Source organism: Triticum dicoccoides, chromosome 2A (assembly GCF_002162155.2).
Source record: "Triticum dicoccoides isolate Atlit2015 ecotype Zavitan chromosome 2A, WEW_v2.0, whole genome shotgun sequence".
Lineage (NCBI taxonomy): Eukaryota > Viridiplantae > Streptophyta > Magnoliopsida > Poales > Poaceae > Triticum > Triticum dicoccoides.
In genome coordinates this window covers 166016004-166037077 of record NC_041382.1, presented here as the reverse complement: position 1 = coordinate 166037077, position 21074 = coordinate 166016004, and the positions used below count along the sequence as shown (strand labels likewise).

At 44.7% G+C, this 21074-nt stretch overlaps 1 protein-coding gene and 1 long non-coding RNA gene across 2 annotated transcripts; both read left to right on the top strand.

The window, feature by feature from the left end:
• The first annotated feature begins 7146 nt into the window (after positions 1-7146).
• Positions 7147-8226, top strand: LOC119359207 (non-specific lipid-transfer protein C6-like). The gene is made up of 3 exons (XM_037625503.1): positions 7147-7706; positions 7800-7862; positions 7998-8226. Exons 1-2 carry the CDS (start codon positions 7199-7201, stop codon positions 7847-7849), a joined length of 558 nt encoding a protein of 185 aa, XP_037481400.1. The 5' UTR covers positions 7147-7198; the 3' UTR covers positions 7850-7862; positions 7998-8226.
• Positions 8227-18777: 10551 nt separating this feature from the next.
• On the top strand, positions 18778-19584 carry LOC119359206. The gene is made up of 3 exons (XR_005172417.1): positions 18778-19042; positions 19133-19198; positions 19333-19584. It is a non-coding gene; the product is annotated as an uncharacterized LOC119359206 (long non-coding RNA).
• Positions 19585-21074: the final 1490 nt, after the last annotated feature.

The following is a 21074-nucleotide window of genomic DNA, read 5'->3' as shown; positions in this document are numbered from 1 at the left end:
TCGGCTTCCGCTTAAGGACAAGCGAGGCCTAAGCTTGGGGGAGTTGATACGTCCATTTTGCATCATGCTTTTATATCAATATTTATTGCATTATGGGCTGTTATTACACATTATGTCACAATACTTATGCCTATTCTCTCTTATTTTACAAGGTTTACATGAAGAGGGAGAATGCCGGCAGCTGAAATTCTGGGCTGGAAAAGGAGCAAATATTAGAGACCTATTCTGCATAGCTCCAAAAGTCCTGAAACTCCACGGGAGGCATTTTCAGAATATATAAAAAATATTGGGTGAAGGAAGCACCAGAGGGGGGCCACCCACCATCCACGAGGGTGGGGGGCGCGCCCCCTGCCACGTGGGCCCCCTGGCAGCCCTCTGGTGCCCATGCTATATGAGGTCTTTCATCCAAAAAAATCATAAGCAAGCTCATGGGACAAAACTCCGCTCCCACGAAGCGGAACCTTGGCGGAACCAATCTAGGGCTCCGGCGGAGCTGTTTTGCCAGGGAAACTTCCCTCCAGGAGGGGGAAATCATCACCATCGATCCTCTCATCGGGAGGGGGTCAATATCAATCAACATCTTCACCAACACCATCTCATCCCAAACCCTAGTCCATCTCTTGTATCCAATCTTTGTCTCAAACCTCAGATTGGTACCTGTGGGTTACTAGTAGTGTTGATTACTCCTTGTAGTTGATGCTAGTTGGTTTATTCGATGGAAGATCATATGTTCAGATCCTTTATGCATATTAATACCCCTTTGATTATGAACATTAATATGCTTTGTGAGTAGTTATGTTTGTTCCTGAGGACATGGGAGAAGTCTTGATATAAGTAGTCATGTGAATTTGGTATTCGTTCGATATTTTGATGGAATGTATGTTGTCTCACCTCTAGTGGTGTCATGTGAACGTCGACTACATGGCACTTCACCATTGTTTGGGCCTAGAGGAAGGCATTGGGAAGTAATAAGTAGACGATGAGTTGCTAGAGTGACAGAAGCTTAAACCTTAGTTTATGAGTTGTTTCGTAAGGGGCTGATTTGGATCCATATGTTTCATGCTATGGTTAGGTTTACCTTAATACTTCTTTTGTAGTTGCAGATGCTTGCAAGAGGGGTTAATCATAAGTGGGATGCTTGTCCAAGGAAGGGCGGTACCCAAGCACCGGTCCACCCACATATCAAATTATCAAAGTACCGAACGCGAATCATATGAGCGTGATGAAAACTAGCTTGACGATAATTCACATGTGTCCTCGGGAGCATTTTCCTTTATATAAGAGTTTGTATAGGCTTGTCCTTTGCTACAAAAAGGATTGGTCCATCTTGCTGCAACTTATTTACTTTTATTACTTGTTACCGTTACAAATTACTTTATCACAAAACTATCTGTTACCGATAATTTCAGTGCTTGCAGAGAATACCTTACTGAAAACTGCTTATCATTTCCTTTTGCTCCTTGTTGGGTTCGACAATCTTACTTATCGGAAGGACTACCATAGATCCCCTATACTTGTGGGTCATCAGTAGCGTAAGTATTTCCCTCATTTTTTTGAGAACCAAGGTATCAATCCAGTAGGAGACTACACGCAAGTCGCCTAGTACCTGCACAAACAAATAAGAACCTTGCAACCAACGTGATAAAGGGTTTGTCAATCCCTTCACGACCACTTGTGAAAGTGAGATATGATAAAGATAATAAGATAAATATTTTTGGTATTTTTGTTGTATAGATTGGAAATAAAGATTGCAAAATAAATAGTAAACTAGAATTGTAGATCGGAAACTTATATGATGTAAAGTAGACCCGGGAGCCATAGGTTTCACTAGTGGCTTCTCTCAAGATAGCATATACTACGGTGGGTGAACAAATTACTGCCTAGCAATTGATAAAAAAGCGCATAGTTATGAGAATATCTAGGCATGATCATAAACATAGACATCACGTCCGTGCCAAGTAGACCGAAATGATTCTGCATCTACAACTATTACTCCACACATCGACCGCTATCCAGCATGCATCTAAAGTATTAAGTTCATAAGAACAAAGTAACGCATTAGGCAAGATGACATGATGTAGAGGGATAAACTCAAGCAATATGATATAAACCCCATCTTTTTATCCTTGATGGCAACAATACAATACATGTCGGTTCCCTTTCTGTCACTGGAATCGAGCACCGCAAGATTGAACCCAAAGCTAAGCACTTCTCCCATTGCAAGAAAGATCAATCTAGTAGGCCAAACCAAACTGATAATTCTAAGAGACTTACAAAGATATCAAATCATGCATATAAGGATTCACAGAAGAATCAAATATTGTTCATAGATAAACTTGATCATAAACCCACAATTCATCGGATCTCGGCAAACACACCACAAAAAGTATTACATCGAATTGATCTCCAAGAACATCGAGGAGAACTTTGTATTGAGAACCAAAGAGAGAGAAGAAGACATCTAGCTAATAACTATGGACCCGAAGGTCTGTGGTAAACTACTCACACATCATCGGAGAGGCTATGGTGTTGATGTAGAAGCCCTTCGTGATCGAATCCCCCTCCGGCAGATCGCCGAAAAAGGTCCCCAGATGGGATCTCACGGGTACAGAAGGTTGCGGCGGTGGAAAAGTGGTTTCGTGGCTCCCCTGGATGTTTTCAGGGTATAAGAGTATATATAGGCGGAAGTAGGTCGGTGGAGCTCCGTGGGGCCCACGAGGGTGGGGGCGCGCCTACCCCCCTGGACGCGTCGCCCTACCTCGTGGCCGCCTTGTTGCTTCCTTGACCTCCACTCCAAGTATCCTGAATTGCGTTTGTTCCAATAAAGATCCTCGCGAAGGTTTCGTTCCGTTTTGATTCCATTTGATATTCCTTTTCTGCGGAACACTGAAATAGGCAAAAACAGCAATTTGCACTGGGCCTTCGGTTAATAGGTTAGTCCCAAAAATAATATAAAAGTGCATAATAAAGCCCATTGAACATCCAAAACAGATAATATAATAGCATGGAATAATCAAAAATTATATATACGTTGGAGACGTATCAAAGCCCTAGCTTCACCAGCCGCCACCCTCCAGGGCCGCCGCCCCGGGATCCAGACAGAACATTGTCGCTGCCACCGGCCAAGTTCCGCCGTCGCCGACCGGCCAAGCCACCGGTCACTGCGACCGCCGCCGCCATGACCATGCGAACACAGCCAGCCGGCCGACCAACTCCAACGAAGAAGAAGACCACCACCAACAAGCCTAGGGCCGGCGCCCTAGACATCCTCGTGTTGCAGATCAAGTCCAGGAGCAGTGCGCCGCAGACGGTCATTGAGATCGGTAGCACAAAGAATTAGCACGACTGAGTCAAGGCCAAATCCGTCGTTGCTGGTGCCGTCCTCCCCTGCCGCCGCCGCACCACTTCCATGTCGCCGCCGATCTGCGCCACCGCTGCCGATCTGGCCGGAAAGGAGCGCCGCCTCCCAACCAGATCGAGATCCGAGGAGAAAACCGCCGCCGCCACAACAACACAAGGGCTTTGCCCTGTGACGCCTCGGGCGACGGCGGCGGAGGGGAGCGGAGATGGGGCGAGGCTGTAGGAGGAGGGCGGGGGCTCCTCGGTGCGGGGCGGCGCCGCCGCACGGGGGAGGGACGGGGGTGTCTAAAATGAATAAACTATTAGCAAGTATTGCAATGCCAACTGAGCAGGTGAATATGTGTTGGAATTTCTCCTATTAATGTGGGAGGAAGAGTTTAAGCTGTTGGGTCAGAACCATATACATGAAATGACAGCTATTGCATGTTGGTAGTTGTAGTGGGGAAGAAGGAAAGTAGGGAAAGGAGAGCAGACTCAAGACGGCAGCACCAATTAACACCTCGATCAGAACATTAACAACGAACTTTGTTGCTGCTGAAGCACCGAAGGAAGGACAAAGTTGAAGGGGTGACTCCTACACCAAAGGGCACTAGTAGAAAAAGGGTCATTTTTCCCGGTTCTAGAGGGCCTTTAGTCCCGGTTCTGGACCGGGACTAAAGGGTCGTTACTAAAGCCTCCCCCTTTAGTCCTGGTTCTTACACGTACCGGGACTAAAGGCCGTCCACGTGGCCGCTGTCTAGAGCTACACCTTTAGTCCCGGTTCTGGACCGGGACTAAAGGGTCGTTACTAAAGCCCCCCCCCCCCTTTAGTCCTGGTTCTTACACGAACCGGGACTAAAGGCCGTCCACGTGGCCGCTGTCTGGAGCTACATCTTTAGTCCCGGTTGGTAAAGGTATTTTTACGAAAAAATAATTTTTTTAGAAAAACTGTTTTGATTTTTTTTAAAAAAATGAATTATTTTCCAATTTAATCTCTAATCACCCCTCATCATTCCAAATCATCTAACTTCCCGGCCGGTCACCCATCCTATCACTACTCCAGTCTAAGCACCCTTAACTTTCGGGTTCTATTCCCCTCGTTTCCAAGTTCGCACTTGTTGTTTTCCTGACAATAGTAAGATGTCAATCCTATAAACCCTCAGGAGTTTAGCTTGAGCATGAAGTCACACGTTTCACTGTTTGAGTTTGAAACTATTATTCTAAAAAACAATAATTATTTAGTAACACTAATATTTCTTAAATAAGTAGTTTGACCATAGTTTGACCACATTTTACCAAAATTCAAAAAAGTGAAATAATTATTTAGTAACACTAATACTCTTGAATAATTATGTATAGTAACACTAATATTTTTTGAATAAGTAGTTTGACCATAGTTTGACTAGATTTGACCAAAATTCAAAAAAACTGTAATGATTATTTAGTAACACTAATATTCTTGAATAATTATTTAGTAACACTAATACTTCTTGAATAAGTAGTTTGACCAAAGTTTGACCTGATTTAACCAAACTTAAAAAAAACTGAAATTTAAGCATAACTTTTTTTTCCTTTTAGAATTTGAGGATTCTAAAAATTTGCAAACAAGCCGTGGGCCGTCAAAATCGGATGCGAATTTTCGTGCTGAACATTTTGATATATTATATGTTTTTTTCGACATCGTATGCAAAAATTATAGCCGTTTTACTTTTTCATGACACTTTTTTGCAAAACATGTCCAAATTTAAGTTTTTAAATTTTTCTAACTAGTAGATGTAGTAATATAACTACATCTCGAAGGATTTTATTTTTTGAAATTTTCATCATTTTCTTTTGCTTTTTACAAAACAGAAAAGGTGAACGAGGGGGGGGGGAGGGGGGTAGAGTTTGAAAATGGGACCTTTAGTCCCGGTTTGAGACACGAACCAGGACTAAAGGGCATTGCACCCTTTAGGCCCGGTTCGTGTCTCAAACCAGGACTAAAGGGCTCATTTGAACCGGGACTAATGTCTTTAGCCGCATGAACCGGGACCAATGCTCACATTAGTCTCGGTTCGTGACTGAATCGGGACTAATGGACTTATCTGGCTCGAACGAAAGCTCTGTTTTCTACTAGTGGGGGCATGTAAAATTAAACGTGACTGCATCTTTCGATCAGGATCTCGTGAGGTGGGGCGGCAGGTGCTGTCCTACGAGATGATGGGGCAAAATTTGTCTATGCAAGCAAGTGGAAGATTGAGATGTGCTATGACGTTTTATCTGCTGAAGCAATTGCTCTTCAACACAGCTTAATACTTGCTTGGGGTGTCAGGTTGTAACAAGCTTTTGGTAAATTCGGATAATTTGGAACTAGTAAACTCAATGAATGATGGAGGGAGATCAATGGTCCCGCAAAAAAAAAGAAAGAGGGAGATCAATGGAACCTGCAACTGCGGTTGTGGCTGATTGCTACCATCTAGCTTGTGACTTTCCTAGTACTAATTGTGTGCATTACTTTAGAGAATCAAATGAGGTTGCCCATGAGCTAGCGCAAATTAATGTCCAAGGGCCCATATTGTACTAACTTCCTGTTGAACTCATTCGTCTCTTACTAGATAGATGATGTAACTAATTGTAGTTCAATAATGAGAGGGAATTTTATAAGAAAAATGATAAATTATCCAAACCAAAAGGTTATGACACATGCACCCTCTCTCATCTTCGACAAGACAGGCACCACCTTCCTCAACACGTGAGTCTAGCCAGTCGACATATGTCGTCAACATTGGAACCTACCAATCAACAACCAACATTGATTCTTCCAGTGAGGGCACAAGCAGGCGACCAGAAATATTCACAACCTAAATTATAGCTTTTCTGAAACTCATTTGTAATATTTTTGACTAATTACTAGTCCCTCTAATCCAAAATAAGTGTTGTGCTTTTAGTTCAAATTTGAACTAAAACCAAGACACTTGTTTTGGATTGGATGGAATATTTGACTATCATTTCTGTAGACTTGAATTTCAGGTGTCCAATGTAATGTGGGTAGTTTAATGAAATAGGGTATTTGAGTTAATCAAGTATGTTTTAGTTTGATTTCTTAGGTATACATCGTATTTTGTTTCTTTGCGTTTCTTTCAGTATTTGTGAATAAAATATTTAATATGTCATCATCTCATGGTAGTTGAGAAACATTCCCTTTATAAATTTGATTTTTACACCATAATCTCCCGCAATATGTTGGAACATTTCACAAATTTTCCTTTTAGAAGGTGCCCAAGTGATTGTAAGGCGAGATGATAGATTTTTGAAACGACGACAATGCGAGCGAGAGAGGATGACGAGAATGGAGGTGGAGGGAGGAATGTGGAGAAAAATGTATATCTTTGTCTTATAGCATGGAGAGGGATTAAGGAGACACGACGATCACCGGGGAGGAAAAAGAGAGGGAGAGAATCAGTATTTGTCGCTATATGAATGAAAACAACATGGATCAGTTAGTAACTTGAAAGGCTAACAGTTCTTGGAAGAAAAAACTTGAAACGCTAACTCGTAGTAACAAACTTGGTCATTATCTTTTCTCCAAAAAATAAACTTGGCCATTATCAATTCGTAAAAACCAAACGTGGTCATTATCAGTTTAATTGCATGAAACAGGAGAGTTCTGGAGGAGAGAAGCCGACAACGTACATACGAAATACGCGCCTGATCGTTCCGCTAGATAAGAAATCAATCAATCCAAACAGAACCCATCTTTCTCTCCGCATCTCAACGCATCACATTCCACATGCATCCTGTATAAATGGATCACCAGCCATAGCCATAGGAATCATCATACTTGCTGCAAACCAGCGCTGCAACGCACAACCTGAGACCGATGGCACCATCCAAATCCCATCTCGCCTTGCTCCTCGCCGTAGTTCTGATCGCCGCCACGCCGCAGCCTTCGGCGGCCGTCAGGGAGGCCCCTGCCCCCTCCACCAGCAACGATTTAGTAGCAAAACCATCGGCATGGTGCATTCCCTGCTTTTCGTTTCTACCACAGTTATTCTGTATACCGCCGATATTCTGTCCACCTACGCCAAGTGCGCTGCCGCCGCCGCCGCCGCCAGCGAAGCCGGAGCCGAAAGAGTGTCTACCATCGCTGATGGGGCTGATGCCATGCAAGGATTACTTCACCAACAAAACCGCGCCGGAGCCTCCAAACCAAGGCAAGTGCTGTGACGGCCTGAGGTCACTCTTCGTAAACGCTCCTATCTGCATATGCCGCATATCGGACGACGGCGACCTCGACAAGCTCATGTCGGCACCCGTGCATGGAGAAAACATCCTTCGTGTGGCGGTTATCTGTGGCACGGCTCTGAGTGATTATGGATCTTGCGAGGGTAAGTTCTTGCTCTCCGTACTATAAACTGTTTTCTGCATTATCTCGTCTTGCATTATGAACAATTTGTATCTTTTTGTGGATCGGAGAGCAGGCCACGTGCCACCGCTGAGGGCCGCACCCGCCCCTGAAGCTGCTTCTTAACTGGGCAAACCAGGTAACTACTCGTTTGTTCCGCATAAATTAAACTGTTTTCATTTTATATGGAGATAGAATCTTTCATGGGTGCATGAATTAGTACGTGCTATTTCTGTATTGTACTTTAACTTTTGATTTTATTTTTGTTTTGCAGAGGCATGGTCGTAGTAGAATTGCAGAGGCAAGGTCAAGATCCGTCGGTACCATTATTAGAAGATGAGATATAGTGCGAGTTTTCAGTTCGATTAAAGAGAATATGTAGCTTTATTTGTGTCCACCTCTGAGTCGTCTTGGAGAAATTTTATTTATTGGTTATTTGTGAGTGTCCACCCTATGGAATCATCAAATGTGCACCGAGTTGCCGAAATGTTTTATCCCTTGGACGTAATGACGTATGACTTTGCCTAACCAACGCGCACTACTTTTTTCAATCTAGCAATGATCGTCTCCAAAAATAATTATGCCAAATTTTAACATGGTTCATCTTAACGCCCCCCCCCCTTTCTTTTTATATGTAAGGTAAGAAGGTATGAATTATTCAAAACACTAATTAATGAGATCAAAATCTCAAATGTATTATATTCTCTGCCTCTCATGTGAATAGAGGGGGTAAGAGGGAGCATGTTAAGACTGCTCAAGAATTATTATTGCTGCAAATTGTACAACCTTAAACCATTGCTTAATGCCCCAATGTAAGAGCACACCATGCGGAGGTCGTCGGGGACCTGATCTCTACCTCTCACGTGTGATCGGCGGCCAGCTCCGGCCGGCACTGGAACCCCTTTTAGGGTTCTAGTCATTCGGCAGGTGAATGTCGGGCCCACGGTACTGGGATGGCCGCCTCCCAGTACCCCTGGTCATGTACAATACCCACCGTGATGCTGCCTCGAGGAAGAGTCGGCCTGGGGACTTCCACGGCATTTGTGCCAGTGGTAGGCAGACGGTGGCCTAGGGTTTGACTGTCAGGTTGTAGAGGCCAAATGAAGGGAGAAGAGTGGGCGCAAATTCCACCCCCCCCCCCTCCCCCGACATGTGATATTTAAAAAGGACCAAGCAGGGGTAGTTGGGTGGCTGGCACATGGACCTGGGGCGGACACATTGCGTCCGTCTATTGTTTGTGTGTGTTGGAGATATTAGCACTTTTTCGATTAGACTTATCCAGGAGTTAACAGTAAGCATGGCATAAAAGGTATGCATCTCATAGCGATACCTAAGCATACTAGCACGTACAGAACATATAATCGAACATTCTATGAGCAGCACATACGACTAGCATAAGTACGAGTAAACGAGGGGTGAATAGATCATACCCTTCGGTTGGCCAGGCCAACGCGGCGGCTGCAGCAGCAGCCTCGGCGTCGTCCGTGGCCTTCTTCTTAGTGGCGTCGTCATTGTCCATGGTGTCGATGCAGAGGAAGTAGTGGAAATAGAGGCGAACAGAGTTGGGGACGGATCGGGAGCAGTCGCGTCGAGACACTCCCCAAAAACCTTATTGTCGTTCTCCCGGGTAGGATCTCAAACGACAGGGTTCCGGAGGCACCTGCTCTCCCGACCAACTGTGCATGCAGTCGTCGGGATGGAATCGCCGGAGGCAGCACAGAGTGAGGAACAGTAGATGACGGCTAGGTCACGCGAGAGGTAGTGAGTGAACTGAACTAGGTTACTTCACTGGCCAGAGCCTTCTTATATAGTATGTAAGAAAGAAAGTCGTGGGCCTTGCCGAGGCCCACGACCGAGTCGGCCCACTCCGGCAAGGGAGTCGTTGTTCCCGGCAAGGATCGCACTCCCGGCAAGGGAGTCGACGAATATGCGGGTCCCGACAAGGGAGTCGACGAATCCCGGCAACGCAAGTCAGCCCACAGTCCAACGTCTTGGACAGTGGCCCACATGTTAGCGACTCGTTAATTAATCCCTTAATTAATTCATTCCTGAGCGGCAAAAATAAGCTTCGGCTCGGCTCATTCCCGCAACCCGCAACCCGCGGCGCGCGTGCGTTGTGACGAGGCGAGGCGGACGGCGGAGGAGGAGGAGCGCGCGTGTACTACTCCTCTTCCCAAGCTCACAATGGCAAGTGGTAGAGCAGCCCTTATAAAGGGGTCTCAACTCTCCTCAACTAGCAAGGTGGGACTAAACTTTCCACCACCTGCCATCTCATACATGGGCCTCAAGATTAACCAGAGATTAGTGTCTTATATGGGCCTAAGCCCATCCATAATCCAACAACCCCCCACCAGATCTCGAGGCACATAAGTTTGTCAACTGTTCCAAACAATGTTTGATATATCAGAATTTTTAGTGGAGACTGTTAAGATGAACTTCCACCTAGAGTAACAGGATTAGATTTCTTCACAACTGAACAATGGACTATGCCTTGAATTGTTAGTTTGGCGTGCAGAAGTTTTGCCTATTGTCAGTTGATACGTGGCTGCCGAAGGCTAAACCCCACTGGTGGAGCCTATTAGTCATACTCCGTACCTTCTCATGAGCTTACTAGAGATTACCCAATCTCATAGACTGTGACCAGCAGTCGGGCTCACATAGGTGTGTTCCTCCAAAGAATGCTCTGTAGGTTAGCATCTTGCTTACACAAGCTTTGGAACACATTAAGACAAAAGTCAGCCTGCCTTACAGAATTCAAAGTATTGTGCATCTCCAACGGAGTGGGTCAATTAAGGATACTCTCCTCAGTTGACCGCTGGATTGTTTTCCCATGTCCTAATTCACGGGATCTCCGATCACATAGGTTGGGTTACCCCCATGGCAACTTACGTGGGTCTCATACCCATCTCCCTCGATGCATTTTCTATCATAATCTGTGATAGCCCTTTCGTAAAAGGGTCTGCCAGATTCTTAGCTGTCTGGATATAATCCAACGTTATTACTCCGGAGTTTCTTGATTTTCTGACAGATTTCAATCTTCTTCTTATGTGCTTTGTGGATTTCATGTTGTCCTCTGAACTCTTAGCCTTGGCAATCACTTTTTGATTGTCATAGTTCATAAGGACAGACGGCATTGGTTTATCAACCACCGGCAAATCCATCAAAAGCTCTCGAAGTCATTTTGCTTCGACGCATGATGTGTCTAATGCTGTGAGTTCTGCTTCCATAGTCGATCTGGTTAAGATCGTCTGCTTGCAAGACTTCCAGGAAACAGCACCATCACTAAGTGTGAAGACATGTCCACTTGTGGCTTTCATCTCATCAGCATCAGATATCCAATTCGAATCACTATACCCCTCAAGTACCGTCGGGTACCCACAATAGTGAATTCCATAGTTCGTAGTACCTTGCAAATAATGCATCACTCGCTCAACAGCATGCCAATGCACATCTCCCGGATTGGAAACAAACCGACTCAGTTTGCACACATCAAATGAGATGTCAGGACGAGTAGCACATGCTAGGTACATCAGTGAACCAACCACTTGAGAATATCTCAACTGATCTACAGTCGTGCCTTCGAACTTTCGAATCCGTACGCTAGGATCATATGGTGTTGCAGAAGGTTTGCAGTCCGAGTATCCAAAACAGCTCGAAATCTTCTCAACATAGTGAGATTGCAGAAGTGTAATTCCACCCTCAGAATTTCTCAGTAGCTTGATGTTCAGGATAACATCAGCCACACCTAGGTCCTTCATCTCAAAGTTGTGAGATAAAAAAGACTTGACCTCCTCAATGACCTTGAGGTGGGTCCCAAATATCAGTATGTCATCGACATACAGACACAGTATAACTCCTTCGCCCCCACCACATCGATAGTATACACATTTGTCAGCTTCGTTCACAACAAAGCCAGTAGATGTCAGAGTAGTGTTGAACTTCTCATGCCATTGCTTAGGCGCTTGTTTCAGGCCATACAAAGATTTTACTAGCTTACACACCTTTCTTTTCTGACCATTTACTACAAAGCCATCCGACTATTGCATGTAAATTTCCTCGTCTAGCTCTCTGTTAAGGAAAGAAGTCTTAACGTCCATCTGATGAACGAGAAGACCATGCGAGGCAGCCAAAGAGAGTAACACTCGAATGGTTGTCAGTCTAGCCACAGGTGAATAAGTTTCAAAGAAATCCTCTTCTTCTTTCTGGGTATAACCCTTGGCCACAAGCCTAGCCTTGTACTTCTCAACAGTACCATCGGGCCTAAGCTTCTTTTTGAACACCCACCTACATCCTAATGATCTACAACCATAAGGACGATCAGTGATCTCCCATGTCCCATTAGCCAAGATGGAATCCATCTCACTACGGACCGCATCCTTCCAGTAGTCAGCATCCGGAGATGCATAAGCTTCTGAAATGGAGCTGGGAGTATCATCATCCACGAGGTACACGAGGAAATTATCACCAAAGGACTTTGCAGTCCTATGTCTCTTGCTCCTAACAGGAGCTTCCTCGTCATCCTCCGTGGAACTCTTATCACTTTTATGTTCATAATATTCCATCGGAATAGCAGGTTCAGGAGTCTCATCAGATTCCAGTCTAGAATTGCTTTGCATATCTCTCATGGAGAAAATATCCTCAAAGAATGTAGCATCCCTAGACTCTATAATTGCACCGACCTTCTGGTCAGGTACCTCAGATTTCACCACTAGAAATCTATAGCCAACGCTATGCTTGGCATAGCCAAGAAAAACACAGTCCACAGTCTTTGGTCCCAACTTACGCTTTTTGATTATCGGCACGTTGACTTTCGCCAAACAGCCCCAAGTACGCAAGTAAAAGAGTGTAGTTCTTTTCTTTTCCCATTGCTCATAGGGAGTAGTCTCATTATCCTTTGTGGGAACTTTATTCAGGACATGACAAGATGTCAATACAGCCTCCCCCCATCATGCCTTGGATAAACCCGATGTATCTAACATGGCGTTAACCAAATCAATTAGAGTACGGTTTTTCCGTTCGGCAACCCCGTTTGACTGAGGTGAGTAGGGAGGCGTCCTCTCATGAATAATACCATATTCCGCACAGAATAAATCAAACTCATTAGAAAAGTACTCTCCACCATGATCAGACCGGACTCGTTTTATTTTCTTCTCAAGTTGGTTCTCAACTTCGGCCTTATAGACTTTAAAGTAGTATAGAGCCTCATCCTTAGTATTTAACAAATACACATAGCAGAATCTAGTGGAATCATCAATCAGAGTCATGAAGTATTTCTTTCCACCTTTAGTCAACACACCATTCATCTCATAGAGATCTGAATGTATGAGCTCTAGAGGTGTCAGGTGTCTCTCCTTCACAGGCTTGTGAGGCTTACGAGGTTGCTTAGCTTGCACACACGCATGGCACTTAGAGCCTTTGCCTAAAGCGATACTCGGGGTTAAATCCATCTTAGCTAGCCGCGTCATACAACCGAAATTTATGTGACAAAGACGTGAATGCCAAACCTCAGATTCGTTCACATTAGAATGAATTTGATTCACGACTTTATTACAGAAATCCTCCATGGAAAGGCGGAACAAACCACCACAATCATATCCTTTTCCAACAAATAGTCCATACCGAGATACGATTACTTTGTTAGACTCAAATACTAACTTAAACTCTTCTTTAAATAGAAGGAGCCACTAACGAGATTCTTCTTTATGGCGGGGACATGCTGCACGTTCTTTAGTTGCATGATCTTTCCCGAAGTAAACTTCAAATCTACCGTGCCAACACCATGAACAGAAACATGCGAGCCATTCCCCATCAGGACGGAACAATCTTGTGCGACTTGGTAGGAAGAAAACAAAGACACATCAACACACACATGAATATTGGCCCCAGTGTCAATCCACCAATCGGTGGACTGGCAAACTGAAAGTATGGTAAACAGATTACCATACCCATATGCCGCATCATTGTTGCTCTGAGTGACATTCACAGACTTGGAGTCATGTGCTGGCTTCTTGTACTTGTTTGGGCACTTGTTTGCCCACTGTTCATCTGAACCACAAGTAAAGCAGCCATCTCTCTTTTTATCTTTCTTCTTCCCTTCTTCTTAAATGTAGTATTCTGCTAGACAGAGTTCTTTCCTTGAACTTGTGGAAGTTCTTATGCACCACATTGGCGCTAGAAGAACCCTCTGCCCCTTTCACGTGTGAGTCCTTTGCTCTCGAGTTCTGCTCAACACTGAGATGACCAATGACATCCTCAACAGAGAATTCACGTCTCAGGTGCTTGAGAGAAGTAGCAAAGTTCCTCCAACTAAGAGGGAGTTTTGCAATAATGCAACCCGCGACAAACTTGTCCGGTAACTCACACTTCAGGAGCTCCAACTCCTTAGCAATGCACTGTATATCTCATGAGCCTGGTCCAATACAGAACGGTTATCAACCATCCTGTAATCATGGAACTGCTCCATGGCATACAATTCACTGCCAGCATCAGTTGCGCCAAATTTGACTTCGAGCGCATCCCACAAGTTTTTGGCAACGCCCATATGAATATAGGCGTCAACCAACTTGTCTCCAATCACACTCAGAACTGCTCCCAGAAAGATTGTGGTTGCCTCCCTAAACGCCTTCTCCTGTTCAAGAGCAATCGTTTCTATGAGGGACACACCACCAACCCAGAACACGTTCATCGTTGTGAGCCACAAGGTGGTCCTAGTCTGCCAACGCTTAAAATGCGTCCCGGTAAACTTTTCCGGTTTCAGAGTAGCAGCAAAGCCTTGAATCGAAAAGTGCCTAAAATAAAGTTTTTGGATTGTTGGAGATATTAGCACTTTTCCGATTAGACTTATCCACGAGTTAACAATAAGCATGGCATAAAAGGTATGCATCTCATAGCGATACCTAAGCATACTAGCACGTACAGAACATAGAATCGAACCATCTATGAGCAGCACATATACGGCTAGCATAAGTACGAGTAAACGAGGGATGAACAGATCATACCCTCCGGTTGGCCAGGCCAACGCGGCGGCTGCAGCAGCAGCCTCGGCGTCTATGGCCTTCTTCTTAGCGTCGGCATCGTCGGCCATGGTGTCAATGCAGAGGAAGTAGGGGAAGCAGAGGCGAACAGAGTTGGGGACGGATCGGGAGCAGTCGCGTCGAGACGCTCCCCGAAAACCTTATTGTCGTTCTCCCGGGCAGGATCTCGAATGACAGGGTTCCGGAGGCACCTGCTCTCCCGACCAGCCGTGCACGCGGTCGTCGGGATGGAATCGCCGGAGGCAGCACAGAGTGAGGAACATTAGATGACGGCTAGGTCACGCGAGGGGGAGTGGGTGAACCAAACTAGGTTACTTCACTGGCCAAAGCCTTCTTATATACTGCCTCCGGTCCTTTTTACTCTGCATATTAGAATTCTCTGAAGTCAAACTTCACAAATTTTGACCGTATTTATATGAAAAAATATCAACATCTGCCATGCTAAAGTTATACAATATGAAACTTTAAGTCATGACACATCTATTGATATTGATTTCAGATTATGAATGTTGGTACTTTTTTCTATAAAGTTGGTCAAACTTTATAAGGCTTGACTTCAGTCAAATCTTATATGCGAACTAAAAAGGACCGGAGGGAGTAGTTCGTAAGGAAGAAAGTCGTGTGCCTTGCCAAGGCCCACGACTGAGTCGGCCCACTCCCGGCAAGGGAGTCATTGTTCCCGGCAAGGGAGTCGACGAATACGTGGGTCCCGGCAAGGGTCGCACCCCCGGCAAGGGAGTCGACGAATCCCGACAACACAAGTGACTGTGGCCCACATGTTAGCGACTCGTTAATTAATCCCTGGTTAATTAATTCATTCATGAGCGGCAAAAATAAGCTTCGGCTCGGCTTATTCCCGCAACCAGCGGCGCGCGCGCGTCGTGACGAGGCGGGCGGCGGAGGAGGAGGAGCGCGCGTGTACTACTCCTCTTCTCAAGCTCCCAATGGCAAGTGGTAGAGCAGCCCTTATGAAGGGGTCTCAACTCTCCTCAACTAGCAAGGTGGGACTAAACTTCCCATCACCTGCCATCTCATACATGGACCTCAAGATTAAGCAGGGATTAGTGTCTTATATGGGCCTAAGCCCATCCATAATCTAACAATCCCCCACCAGATCTCGAGGCACATAAGTTTGTCAACTGTTCCAAACAATGTTTGATATATCAGAATTTTCAGTGGAGACTGTTAAGTTGAACTTCCACCTAGAGCAACAGGATTAGACTTCTTCACAACTGAACAATGGACTATGTCTTGAATTGTCAGTTTGGCATGCAGAAGTTTCGCCTATTGTTAGCTGATACGTGGCTGCCGAAGGCTAAACCTCACGGGTGGAGCCTATTAGTCATACTCCGCACCTTCTCATTAGCTTACTAGAGATTACCTAATCTCATAGACTGTGACCAACAGTCGGGCGTCGGGCTCACATAGGTGTGTTCCTCCAAAGTATGCTCTGTAGGTTAGCATCTTGCTTACACAAGATTTGGAACACATTAAGACAAAAGTCAGCCTGCCTTACGGAATTGAGAGTATTGTGCATCTCCAAAGGAGTGGGTTAATTAAGGATACTCTCCTCAATTGACCGATGGATTGTTTTTTCATGTCCTAATTCACGGGATCTCCGATCACATAGGTTGGGTTACCCTCATGGCAACTTACGTGGGTCTCATACCCATCTCCCTCGATGCATTTTCTATCACAATCCGTGATAGCCCTTTCGTAAAAGGGTCTGTCAGATTCTTAGCCGTCTGGATATAATCCAACGCTATTACTCCGGAGTTTCTTGATTTTCTGACAGATTTCAATCTTCTTCTTATGTGCTTTGTGGATTTCATGTTGTCCTTTGAACTCTTAGCCTTGGCAATCACTGTTTGATTGTCACGGTTCATAATGACAGCCGGCATTGGTTTATCAACCACCGGCAAATCCATCAAAAGCTCTCGAAACCATTTTGCTTCGACGCATGATGTGTCTAATGTTGTTAGTTCTGCTTCCATAGTCGATCTGGTTAAGATCATCTGCTTGCAAGACTTCCAGGAAAAGCACCACCACCAAGTGTGAAGACATGTCCACTTGTGCCTTTCATCTCATCAGCATCAGATATCCAATTCGTCGCGTCGTGACGAGGCGGGCGGCGGAGGAGGAGGAGGAGCGCGCGTGTACTACTCCTCTTACCAAGCTCGATAGAGCATCCCTTATAAAGAGGTCTCAACTCTTCTCAACTAGCAAGGTGGGACTAAATTTCTCACCACCTGCCATCTCATATATGGGCCTCAAGATTAACCAGGGACAGGGCCGGCCCTTGCATATCAGAGGCCCTAGTGCGAATAGCATCCAATGGGCCCCCGATGACCACTCATTACTCTCACTCGTCGCTGCTGCCTGCTGCAGCAACACTTCCATTCAAACTGTTCATGCCTAGTTCTTCATGACAAGGCAGTAATTTCGAACAGACCTTTTATGGTTTACGTAAAAATAGTAGTTTGAACAAAAACACAATCACCTTTTGTACAAGAACAACAGAGAAATCCCATAAGTTGAACACAAGCAATATCTAATCATTATGTTGTAATTTGATAAGTGCAATCATCGTGAGCATATACTTGTGCGGCAATTTCAGGCAAAAGGATGGTCAAAAAGATCGCAATCAATAAAAGAAGATGGGCAATCCATGCGATGAAAATCTTACTTGTGGATTGGTGCTGGTGGCAACGCCTGAACGGCCAGCCCAATCTGGTGCGTCGTTAACTCGTCGCGGCTGCCAAGGAGGTCGCCGCCCGCCGCGATGTGGCCGCCTTGGGGTACTTAGAACGGAAGAAATCCATGGTGTAATGAAGAGATTAAAGGGGATGATCGATACAACTACAAAATTGATTCATTAGCATGGTTTGGGGTTGGGGCCCGTCCTCCTTTGAATTGATTCAATTATTAATTGGGAAAGAAAGAAGATTGTACGGGAAGAAAACGAACCGGCGGCGCTGACTAGCAGAGGACGAAATAATTAGGAGTTCATCTCGTGCGGCTCCTTTGTGTGTAATGGGCTGAGTTCCGGTTTTTCTTCTTCTGTATCTTATACATATGTACAGAAAGTATGGGCCCACTGCTTAGGCTGGGCCCTAGGCAGCCGCACTCCTCGCCATGGCTGAGGGCCGGCCCTGACCAGGGATTAGTGTCTTATATGGACCTAAGCCCATCCATAATCCAACAATGTGAACACGAACCTGATTCAAATTTAGAGTGAATTTGGGTCCCATAGACAGAAATTCAAAATGAGTCGCTACATTGGGTCGTGGTTTGTGCCCACGCAGACTCAAACAGACTCCTAAGTCCTTTGTGGTGCCTCGTGGTTCAGCACCGACGTGAAGAAAAAAACGGACATGCCTGATGAATCATACGGTTGACAAAGCTACCAGATAGATCGATGGAGTGGCTAGCGACCCGGCTGATCCTGCGCGAGGATCAGCCGCTGGACGACTCGTAGGATTTGGTGCACGGCGTACAGCTAACTTGCAAGGCTAACGCAGCTGAAAAAAACACTTGCAAGGCTAACTCGAACTAGTAACAAAATCACTCCGTGAAAATGAAGAAAGTTTTGGAGGAGAGGAGGACGAAATACGCGCCTGATTCCGCTCGATAAGAAATCAACCCAAACAGAACCCATCTTTCTCTCCGCATCTCAACGCATCCCATTCCACACGCATCCTATATAAATGGATCACCAGCCATAGAATCCTACACTGCAAACCAGCGCCGCAACGCAAAACGTGAGATCGATGGCGCCATCCAAATCCCATCTCACCTTGCTCCTCGCCGTAGTTCTGATCGCCGCCACGCCGCAGCCTTCGGCGGCCGTCAGGGAGGCCCCTGCCCCCTCCACCAGCAACGATCCAGTAGCAAAAACATCGGCATGGTGCATTCCCTGCTTTTCGTTTCTGCCACAGCTATTCTGTATACCGCCGGTATTCTGTCCGCCAACGCCTAGTGCGCCGCCGCCCGCCGCCACCGCCAGCGAAGCCGGAGCCGAAAGAGTGTCTACCATCGTTGATGGGGTTGATGCCATGCAAGGATTACCTCACCAACAGAACTGCGCCGGAGCCTCCAAAGCAAGGCAAGTGCTGCGATGGCCTCAGGTCACTCTTCAAGAACGCCGCCGTTTGCACATGCCGCATATCGGACGACGGCGACCTCGACAGGCTCATGTCGGCACGCCTAGATGGAGGAAAATTCCATCATCTGTCGGTTATATGTGACGCCAGTATAGCTCCAAGTGATTATCTATCTTGCCAAGGTAAGTTGTTGCTCTCCTACTATAAACTGTTTTGTGCATTATCTCGTCTTCAATTACGAACATTGTGAATCTTTTTTATGGATCGGAGAGCAGGACCCGTGCCACCGCTGAGGGCCGCACCCGCCCCTGAAGCTGCTTCATAACTGGTCAAATCAGGTAACTAGTTTGTGTGTGTTCCGCATAAATTGAACCATTTCCCTGTTTTGGAGATGGATTCTTTCATGGCTGCATGAACTAGTCTGTATTTCTGTATTGTACTTTTAACTTTTGATTTTATCTTTGTTTTGCAGAGGCATGGTCGTAGTAGAATTACAGAAACAAGTTGGAAGCTAAAAGATGCTGTACGTCAAGATCCGTCAGTACCATTCTTGGAAGATATATAGTGCGAGTTTTCATTTCGATTAGGCAGAATATGTAGCTTCGTTTGTGTCAATCTCTGAGTCGTCTTGGAGAAAATTTATTGGTTACGGTCGTCAACTATATATTTGGTTATTTGGTATTTTATTGGAAAGAAACTATAGGGTTATTTGTGAGTGTCCACCCTATGCATGGGATCATCAAATGTTCACCTAGTTATCGAACTGTTTTATTCCTTTGCTCTGACTATCAACGCTCTTTTTTTTCAATCTAACAATGATGGTCTGCAAAAGGAATTATCATTGCTGCAGAATTGTACTGTAGAACTGTAAACCGTTACTTAAGGGCATCTCCAACCCCGACCTATTTGTTTGAGAATCGTGTCCGAACATGGATACGGGAACCATCCATCCAACCCTATACCGCAAATGTTTGCAGACCCTCAAACCTTTTTTATGGATGGTAGGTGACAAACCTGTTGGAGGCATTGGCGGGAGCATGACCCTTGTGCTTCCGGAGCTCCTAATCGACGTTGTAGGGACCCGATCCAGGAACTGGTGCACGCAACAGCTTGGTTTGGGCCGTCCCAGTTACACGAGCTCGGTGCTCGCCCACTCCTTTTCTTCGTTCGTCGTTCCAGGTCTACGGTTCTCTAGTCAATGGTTCATCCTTTGAACGCTGATATTTTCAAGAAAAATCATGAAAAAAATCACAAAAAGCAAATCGTGAATTAAAAAATGTTCTTGGATTTTGAAAAGGTTCATTCAATTGAAAAAAAGTTCATCATTTTGTAAATAAGTTAATCAAGTTTAAAAAATTCATACAATTTGTAAACAGAGTTCGTCGACTTGGAAAAAAAAATCATTGAATTTGAAAACAAATCACCAATTTTTTTTTAAAAGTTCATCGGTTCTAGAAGAAACTTCATTGACCTATCAAAAATTTGATCAAAATTTGAAAAAAGTTCAACAATTTCGAAAAAAATCATGATTTTTTAATAAATTTCTTCAATTTTGAAAAAAAATTCATCAATTAAAAAAGTTTCATGAATTTTAAAAAGCGCATTAAAGACAACAAAAAAGAAGAATCAAAAAAGGATAAGAAAAGAAGAACAAACCGAATTGAAGAATGGTATATATAAAAGAAAAAAGCGAAGTATGTTTGCACTTTCGGGGCGACGGACTTATGGTTAGAGCGGAGCCCTTGCAACAAAGGGATCGTGGGTTCGAACCCCCGTGCCTTGTGTTCCCATAACATTTTTTTTCAGTCACACACTTACACTAGGAACCCGTCCGTGCGTTGCAACGGAAGAAAAAAAAATCTATCCATGGGAGCACATCACAAGGGAAATCGGCAAATAGCACTACAAATATCAATTAGGTTCAATAAGGGGGTGTTGTGTGTGAGAGTGGATTTTTGGAGCCCGGATGTATTGAAGGACCTTATTTTAAATACTTTATAAATCATATTTAAAGTTTAAAAAAATCCAAAAATAATTCTACGTGATCATATGGATGTATATTATATATATGTAAAGTTTGGTGATGAAATAAGTAAACATGTGAGCTATACAAAAATGACAAAATGATGATTTTCAAATTGTGAATAATGCATGCACTGTTCATTTTTCCAAAATCGTGATTCTGTCTTTTTTGTGTAACTCACATGGTTACTT